Genomic DNA, 9,460 nt, shown 5'->3' on the forward strand with positions numbered 1-9,460 from the left:
TTTGGGCCTTCTAAATCCATTCTCGTGCTCCGTTTGTCAAAATCTCTCATGGTTTGAGAGATCTATCAAAGGGGAGTTTGGTCGAGTCTTCTAATAAATCTTCCCGTCATCGGTGACTTTTTTGAACCAAAGTGAGCACACCATTGTATTATTTATCTTTTGAGATTCCATTAATATAAAATTTGTACCTTTTGGACATCGTTTGACAATTTGTCCAATTTTTTATCAATAATTAAATATCGAATAAAATTGGACTATGTTTGGACATAAATTGATCAAATTAGACTAAATTGAAGTTGGATTAGTATAATTAGATATTAATAAGACCCATTAGAATGTTCAATTTTGAAACATTGGCCTGCAGGTGAAGAATCCCAATTTCGGATACTGGATCCTAAGGGTTTATAGTATAATTGGACAACTTGATGTCCAATATATGTGATTTCATCAATGTATAAATTATTTTAACATATATGGTATGCAACAATATGTTTGGTTTAGTTATTGAAGTCTGAAGAATATTTTTATTATATTACAAGCACCCATTTTGAGCCTGAAAGTGATTTTGCGAAGGAGCAGGAATGAGCATCAATGATATCTATAAGTATTTATATTTTCAAATAGTTTTAGACATGCCAGTATAATATATATGTGGTTTGAATATTTTACATATATATTATTTGAATTAAATGATTTTAAATGGTATTTCAATATCTTGATATTTAAATTGAGGTTTTAATCATCTTGGAAAATAATTGATTTGAGTAAGCAGATTGGAAAATTGTATATTTTTAAGTATGTTTATGTGTTCTATATTTTTAAGTGCTTAAAAATGGCTTATAGTGATATATATTTCACTATGATATTTATGTTTTAGTGTGAAATAATGATTTGAAAATTTGAAATATCTAAATAAATGGTTGGATTTATATATTAAATTATATTTTACAGTACAATATTTATTTGGAGAAGTATGATCTTACAAAAATTATTTTTTAATTATTTTTTGGATATTGTACTATTATTTTTAATTGATGTAATATATGGTACCGGTATTTTGGTTTGGTATTATATTGTAGCGGGAAGGTTTACCGCGATGCCTGCAATACGTAAAGAGTCATAAGGTTGGATTCATTTTGCAAGTTCATTTTTGTCACGATATCTTTCGTACACTAAGCGTTGTGAGGTGAGTTCATCCCACATGTTTGTATTGCCATGGTACGTTTAGAATGCTAAGGGTTATAGGGTGGATTCATTTCGCAGGTTTCCTTCTCTACTGTCCGATGGTGCTCTGGAACATCATATATCATGTAGCAGCACTAGGTATATTGTATAGAATATTGTTTATATTTTTGAGCACATTGTCAGTTTTTCTAATATTTATGGTTGTATTGTGCTTTCATAATTATTTTATGATATTATGTTTATATTATTTTATGCTCAATATTTATATTATGATTGATTAAGTTTATAATAAGTTTTAATAGATATTAATATGTATTATTCGAGTATCGCATATATGATATTGATTTAAGGTATAAATTTGAATTTTGTAAAATGATTATGAATATGGAACATTTCAAAAGAGTAGAATGAGAAATCTTGAGAGAAAGTTTTATAAAAATAAAATATTATTTTTCTATTGTATTATGCTACTCACTGAAATATATTTATTTTACATTTTATTTGTTTTTAGCTAACAGTCTACCTCTCACATCATCTATTTTTCTATGTTTTCCACAACAGCAACGATACTTATTTTTTCCTATTTTATCTTTATTTTTCTAGAAATTATCCACATCAATTGTATTTTTAAATTTTACAAATACTCTTAAAATGCTCTAATATAAATATTGGATAGGGTATTGTCCCTATTATGTATGTGTAGTTATAGACTATAGTATAATGGGTTGTAGTTATGAATTTGTATTTTGTTGTGATTCTATTTTTATATATTGAAGTATTATTTTATATTTGCATAAATTGTTTGTCTGTGGTTTACATGAGATCCTATAGGCATTCTCTAGATATTGTCCAACGGGACTTCACTAAGCGAAACCATCTGAGAGATCCTAAGAGGATTCCTAAGGCAGGTTCATAATAGTTTGGTATCAAAACTTTAGGTTCCAAATTTCCTCAGGGTTATGCATTGTTGTACAACTTATTATGTGTTTTACCTTCCATGTCTACCTTTTGGTTGGTGTTAATTATATTTCAACTTATTCTTTAGTATAGAACTATTTCTTGATACAACGAGGAGGTAGATGCGGTTTCTAACAAGTTTCAGCAAGAAGTACAAATGCATCTACTTATGAAGAGCATCTTGTCGAGCACCTGACTTGATCACTCGAAAGGAGTAAATTTACTAGGTATTCTATTAATCAGGCTCATAAACTTGGAATAGTGGATTTTGGTGGCTCCCACGGATCTTATTACAACTTTATCTTAGATAGCTGACATAGAAAAAATCTTAGATGAGGGTATGCAGTGTCTGAACAAAGACAGGGTCAGAATTGCTAGCTTCATGCTAGAGAGAAACGTAAGAAAGTGGTTGATGTATGAGAGGACCAGGAGGCATTACACTTAAGCATAGACTGCATTCCATACAACCGTCCAACATTTGTAGATACTAAAAGGCTAGAGTTTGAGACACACAAGGTAGCATGACAGTTTCTGAGTATGAATAGAAATTTGGGAAATTCTCAAAGTTTTGCCCTAACTTAATTGCTAATAAGGACGACAAGAAAAGGAGGTTTCTTGACTGTGTAAGCAAGCCTATAGCGTTAAGCATCTTAAGTGTAGTCATAGTTTGTGAGAAATGTTGCCTTAGAGGTAAAGAGCCAGATCATAATGCGCACGTCTAAGCGTCGATCATTTAATAGCTTGTCTTCAAATAGCCCTAGTCAGGAATAATCTAAGAAGGGCAGTTTTAGTTTAGGATATTCAAGTAGGCATAGCCTTAGGGGCAGTAGATCCCAGGAGAGATAGACACGCTCAAGGTTTATGATGAACCGTACTAGTAGGATGAATAAGACTTTCATTGCAGGCGGCAAGACACTTCAAGAAGAATTGTCCCTATCAATGACATAGCCAGGCTAGAGCCTCCAGATTGAGTGCTTAGTTTCAATAGATTGATTTTCAGTAGACTGGTGGGTATAGAGTACAGGATACACAGATAGGCCAAACAACAGATAGCTCTATAGCATTGGACAGCAGTTTGCATCCACAGCCGGAAGCGAAGGTTACAAAGGATGATCACCTACTAGATATTGACCCAAAAACCACACTTTTTTTTTTTTTATTTCGAGTGGATATGTTGCACGAATCAAGATGACTCTAGCTCTTTTGGAGGGTCATCTAGAAATTTCCACACCACATGAGGGTTCCTTTGACCTAGTAAAATGTTCACGAGTAGTTATTTTCTTTTTTGAAAAATTAAGATCTTAATATTAGAACCTATTATAGACAAGATGCATTTTGGAGATCTTCCATGGGACAAGTTATTGAGAATTAAGTTGGGAATTTCATAAGTTGCTTTTGTGACACTTGCTTTTGGTGATGATTTTAGATCATGGTTATGATATTTTATTTTATGAGGGTTTTATATTAACGATAGTTTATGGATCTAAGGTGATTGATATTCTTGGTGATAACTTAACCTTCTATGAAATATGATTTTGAGAGCATAGTTAGAATATAAGAAAGTGATATATGTTTTCCTATGATTTGAAAATCTAGTATTTAGTTTTTAATATTTTGTTATGATATTATAACTACGATTTAAATTTCTTTGTTGCTTGAAGTATGGATTCTTAGAGTCTATTTGAAATTGAAAAAAATTGAGGTTTTTTCAAGAATGATATTTGGGATGATAAGAGGATCCGGATTTAATCTTTTGGATTCTTACTCTTTGATGTTAATAATCCCAAGAATTATATTAAGCTTTATAAGCAATCTATGGCCTTCTATTGGAATAAATAAAAAAAATTTTGTTTTATGTCTTGGATGAATTTGACATATTTACAATCATTGATGTTGCATATACAAGCTGAAACTTATTTCTGAAAATTTTCTTTCAAATATTTAATATTCTTGTATCACCCCAAAAAAAGAAAAAAAAGAAAAAAAGAAAAAAGTAATGTTATGTTACCAAATGTATTATTGACCTCCCTCATTGTTTGGCATAAATACAAGATGCCACAGCTGGTTGAAAATTCATTAGTTGCCTTTCATGGTTATGATCTCTTATGATTCCCCGAATACCATTTTTTTAAGTCGCTAAACTTTCACCCTGGAAGACATACATGTTTGCTACATCCAATCTCCAATGAACAGAAATGTACCTAAAATCAGAAGCAAATATGTCCAGACCATATCATAATCAGTTCCCGGGACACAATTTTTGCAGATAATGTTCAAGTGGAGCTAAGATCCAAATAACAAGCATACCATAGTGCCTGCACTCACAGAAGGAACAAAGCCCTCAAACCCTTAGCTTCCGCCTCGAGTCATCCACTTTCCTTGCCTACAAAAGCAAACCACCTTGAACAATGTGCACTGCTTGAGTTAAATCCTTCCTCACTGGGGATGGAAGAGTACTAATCATTCTCCAATACAATGTAGACATCCTGTAATATGCGCAGACAAATCAGCTGTGCTATATGGAACATGCTATCAAACACATAATATTCCTTCATCAATGGGTAATATGTGGCTCTTATTACCAGAATTAATTAAGAAAACTTTTTTTTGGAAACTTAAAAACATCTGGAGAATAAATCCATTATGCAGAGACTGCTGACTGTGATAGGCCAGACACACTGGCTAAACAGCTGTGAGATGTAGAGAGCCCATCTTCTAGTAACCATGAGCTGCAACTGGACTAAGTGAAGCTTTTAAGGATTCAAATCCTGGAAGCACTCCGAAGCAATTAGAGAGTCTGCACTAGCATCCAACAGTATTACTCGAACAGTGAGATGGCCAAGAAGTGCTCAAACTGATGAATTTAAGAAGCAAAAGCTTGAGTAGTATAGTTTTAGTCATGTTGATAATGAACTGCACCTAATGTTATTACTTAATATAACGTGCCAACCACATAAGACGAAATGGACTGTATTAAAATGGATAAGATAGCACATCAATAAGGCGTTTAAATGAAACAATAAGCTAATACGGCTACTTTTATTGAAGCTCTAGAAGAACATCTTACTCGGTGCTTTTTCATCAACAAATGTGAGCCACCTGCAATGAAAATGAGTATGTATATAACAAGACAGTAACAATAAGAACATGTATATAGCAAAAGAACAAATAAGAGGGATTTCAAGTAGAAATGAATGAGAAAATTTTTTTTGACTTTCGTTATAGAGAAGAGTTTTGAGAATATTATTTTTCTCCTTTGCATGTTGAATATGTTATTGTGAGAATTTATGTAAGAAAAAACAAAAAATAGAATAAAAAACAGATTGCAGTGTATTTGATACAAATGAAAAGCAGAATAAATAAAGAGCAAACAAATACCTTTAGATGGACAAAAAGTGCCTGAGAAAAATCTGCAAAGTGTTGATCATATGTACTCGTTATTTATGCATATGCGCGAGATGTGCGCAATCTTGTGCCAGTCTTCCCCTACGTCTCTTTGGCACCGATTATTTAGCAAACCACAGAAAAGGATATCCAATAGAATGAGAGAAGCAGGAAGCTCTTCTTCTGGCAAACAATTGAGCTGATCACAGTGATGAATACTCAATATTTCTAGGGAGATAAGGTCTTTAAATGCCTTGCCATTTAGAGATTTGAGCTTCTTAAGACCAGATAGCTTGAGAGAAGTTAGAGAGGTGGGAAGCTGCCCCTCCTTTGGAAATGAACCCAACTCTTCATCTATGCAGTTGAAATTTAAAGACGTAAGAGAGGTAAGTGTTTTAAGATTCCACTGCGTGGGGTGCACAAACAGATTTCCGCACCTGGAAATTGAAAATGATTTCAAATTTGAAGGCCATTCCTTTTCCGCAAATGACTTGAGGTTTTTGCATCCACAAATTTCAACTGTATGGATATTAGTGGGCAACTTCCTCCCTGGAAATGACTTCAATTCTGGATAATAACATACGTGCAAGGAGCCGAGTGATGGAAGTTGACCCATTAGGAGTGAATATACCACCGGTTGTTTGCAATTCGAGGTGTAGAGAAGTGTCAAGGATGGAAGAGAATCAGGGAAGCAAGCCCCGAGCACCTTCAAGGATGGACAATCCATTAAATGAAGCTCCTTCAGTTGTGAGAAAACTTCTCTTTGGACCAATGACCACTCCTTCCATTGAGGCATAGATTTAAAAACCAATTTTTCCAAAGACTTGAACGGTTTAGCCACCCCAGGCGAACCACTAGTATAAAATTCATTCCCTATTCTCTCCACCAGATCAAATCCATCAATACTAAGTGATTTCAACGAAGGTAGCTGTCCAAGTGGTGGCAAACTGCGACATTTTTTACATTTACTTAGCCACATGTATCCTATTTGACAAAATGAGTGGTCTGCTATCCAATCCGAGAAACTTATTCCTCCATAGTTTATAATAGATAGTCGCTCGAGGGCTGTATGTGGTTGAAGCCTTTTAAGTACCTCTTGAGCTTTATCTGAATCACCAGTATCACCATTCCATTCCAAACTCAGATCAGTAACATACATCTTATCTTTCAAATTGGCCTTCCCAGCATCATCAACATTTTCTACATTTTCAAGGCTTCTAATATTAAGATTTCTGTGCAGACTTTGAAGCCTACCCAACATTTGAATACTTGATTCACTGTTTGTACCTACAACGAAATCACTTAACATCTCCAGATGTCTCAAGTTGGATATTTGCAGTGGCATCTCTTTCAAAGATGTATCACTAATATCCAAGCGGCGCAACTTAGTTAGTTTTTCAATATCAGTAGGCAGACGGGTAAGCTTTCTGCAAGATCCCAATAACAGGGTATGCAACTCCAGCAAATTACACATTGTGTCAGGAATCCATTCAACTTCAGTTTTTGATAGATCCAAATACCTTAGATGCATTAAATTGCCAATTGAATCAGTCAGCCGATTAAGATTGGTACAGTGATGTAGTGATAATGTCTGCAAATTGTACATACTACAAATTGTATCAGGTACTTCTTTAATTTCAGTGAAAGATAAATCCAAATACCTTAGACGCTTCAATTTACCAACTGAATTGAGCAACTTCATGACACCATCAGCTCCATACAAAGAAAGCACTCTTAAACATTGAAAATTTTGCAGCTTTTTAGGTTGTATAAGGAATTCTTTCTTTACTTCATTCCATCCATTGAGTGGCAGTAGAGTGCGCAATACCTTATTTTTGGATAGATCCTCTAATTTGTTGTTATCAAGGATCTTATATGATCTCCATGACAAATGACGAATCTTCCTTAAAAGGACTTTCGAAGAATTAGCATCCAACCTTAAATAAGATTCTCCTGCTATAAATTTAGCCAAATCATTCACAAGGTCATGCATGGTGAAACCATAAAATTTATTTTTATGAAATAATGACCTTGATGCTAGATCATTAAAGTACTCCTCTCCAAATCTTCTAGCATCTTATTATGTTTGGGTAGCAATAGACCTTCTGCCATCCATAATAAAATTAATTTATCTTTTTCAAATTCATAATTTTTTGGAAAAATTGAACAGTAAGCAAAGCATGGTTTCAGATGTGGAGGCAGATAATAATAACTTAACCATAGAGCTGGAAGAATGTTGCAAGCTTGAGGTAAATCCCATATTTCATCATGAAGTACATCTTCCCATTTCTTAGGAGTTAGATCATTAAACAGAAGACCAGCAAGTGATGTTATTGCTAAAGGAAGGCCTTTGCATTTTCCAACAATTTGTTTACCAATTTTTTTCAACTTTGGATGTGCACTTGGGTCTACATTATTAAAGGCCCGTTTCGAAAATAGCTTCCAACAATCTTCCTCCTCTAGTAGTTGGAGGAAATGATTTGGGACGCTACCCATCCCCGATGCAATATTCTCATCGCGTGTTGTCACAAGAATCTTACTTCCAAAAGCTGCAGATTCAAATGGACTCCTTAACTCATGCCAGCTTTGAGAATTCAAGCTCCAAACATTATCAAGAACAATGAGAAACTTTTTGTTTTCCAAAAACTTGCTCAATTCAAGTTGCAGTTGGAACTTGTCCTCAATACGGCAATTCTCTGAATTAGTGACTTTCTCATAAATCTTTTTTGTTAATGCAAAGACACTGGATTCATCTGAAACCATAATCCAACTTTTAATCTTGAAACGCTTTTTCATGACCCTTTTGTCAATATCCATGTAAACAATCTGAGCAAGAGTGGTCTTGCCAATCCCACCCATGCCCACGATGGGAATAACAGATATATTACTGCGGCCTTCATTTTCATCACATAACAAGTTAAGGATGGCTTCTTTATCAGCATTTCTTCCACAAATATCAGATTCTTTCACCCAACTAGTTTCAGATGGTGATCCAAAGAAAGGTCTGGTGTCAGCTTTCAAACCAAGTAGATCTTTTTTGTCCAGAATAAATTGTAGCAAGTCAAGGATCTCGTGTATCCCTTTTTCTAGTTTCTTAAAACTGAATTTGGATGGCAAAAAATTGCGTACCTTGAAAAATATGCCGCTTCTAGATTGTCCCTCCAGCCCAGATTGCAGAGCCTCGCTGTTCATCTCATCCACCAAGTCCTCTGCATTGCAGATGGCGTCTTTGAGTTTGAAAAGCCACTCCCTCACATGCTTGTCTGTGATTTGTTTGGTCTCAGCAGCATTCAGCACTCCACTGGCCGAGGATAACATGATCCCCAACTTGTTGACCAGCCCATCGTTTACTTCATTTCTACTAAACAAGTCAACCATCCAACGGATACTTCGACACAGCTCCTGAAGGGAAACTGAGAGGAAAGCTCCACCGACCACTTCGGCTGCCATTTTTGTTGGGTTGAACGATCAAAAGGAAAAGCTTTTGGAATCTGCAAAACAGAGCGGTCTGGGTGTTGCTGGAAAGCAAGTCAACGGATCTGTGTTAGATAGCTAATGTGGGATTTCTACACACTCTGTATTTCTTTTTTAAAATATGACGCGGTTGATTTTTTGCAAAATGTAATTTTGTAAGCTCTTTAGTTTTATGATTAAAAAAAAAAAAAAAAAAAAAAGGAAATGACGATGGAGGAATTTTGGTTTTGCCATAATTACACAACCCCACCCTTTTGAAAAATATGGCCAACACGCTTTTAGTTTTATATATTTATCAAAATAAATTCATATAAAGGCACTTTTAGTTTTTATGATTAAAACAAAAAAAGAGGTGGGATTGGGATTTTGCTTTACCATAGTTACAAAATATCCTTCAACTTTCATTTATATTTTAATTTGTCTTTAGATTTTTTTTTTAAACCCAAAAAAAAAAAAAAAA

At 34.3% G+C, this 9,460-nt stretch overlaps 2 protein-coding genes across 6 annotated transcripts; both read right to left on the reverse strand.

Moving 5' to 3' along the window:
* Nucleotides 1-4,132: 4,132 nt before the first annotated feature.
* LOC132803055 (putative disease resistance protein At3g14460) lies at nt 4,133-7,526 on the reverse strand. Of its 5 annotated transcripts, none has more exons than XM_060815230.1 (5): nt 5,521-7,526; nt 5,210-5,241; nt 4,725-4,939; nt 4,450-4,628; nt 4,133-4,343 (listed from the first exon to the last, which is right to left on the reverse strand). In XM_060815230.1, the coding sequence occupies exon 1, from the start codon at nt 7,517-7,519 to the stop codon at nt 5,567-5,569; it is 1,953 nt and encodes a 650-aa protein (XP_060671213.1). In that variant the 5' UTR covers nt 7,520-7,526; the 3' UTR covers nt 4,133-4,343; nt 4,450-4,628; nt 4,725-4,939; nt 5,210-5,241; nt 5,521-5,566. The 5 variants fall into 5 exon arrangements, with proteins under 5 accessions (XP_060671213.1, XP_060671214.1, XP_060671216.1 ...); XM_060815231.1 differs by having other exon boundaries at nt 4,725-4,996; XM_060815233.1 differs by lacking the exon at nt 5,210-5,241.
* A 37-nt stretch (nt 7,527-7,563) lies between these two features.
* On the reverse strand, nt 7,564-8,976 carry LOC132803094 (putative disease resistance RPP13-like protein 1). Its single transcript, XM_060815332.1, has 2 exons — nt 7,740-8,976; nt 7,564-7,631 (listed from the first exon to the last, which is right to left on the reverse strand). The coding sequence occupies exons 1-2, from the start codon at nt 8,974-8,976 to the stop codon at nt 7,564-7,566; spliced, it is 1,305 nt and encodes a 434-aa protein (XP_060671315.1).
* Between the last annotated feature and the right edge of the window lie 484 nt (nt 8,977-9,460).

Source organism: Ziziphus jujuba, chromosome 3 (genome assembly GCF_031755915.1).
Source record: "Ziziphus jujuba cultivar Dongzao chromosome 3, ASM3175591v1".
Classification (NCBI taxonomy): domain Eukaryota; kingdom Viridiplantae; phylum Streptophyta; class Magnoliopsida; order Rosales; family Rhamnaceae; genus Ziziphus; species Ziziphus jujuba.

Bases quoted from the DNA above. Each gene is read 5' to 3' on its own strand.
- LOC132803094 (XM_060815332.1), bottom strand. From the start codon at position 8,976: ATGGCAGCCGAAGTGGTCGGTGGAGCTTTCCTCTCAGTTTCCCTTCAG. The intron at 7,632-7,739 runs GTTATTATTATC...TATGGATGGCAG, and splicing joins TCTTCCAGCTCTATGGTTAA to AAGGTCTATTGCTACCCAAA.
- LOC132803055 (XM_060815233.1), bottom strand. From the start codon at position 7,519: ATGCATGACCTTGTGAATGATTTGGCTAAATTTATAGCAGGAGAATCT.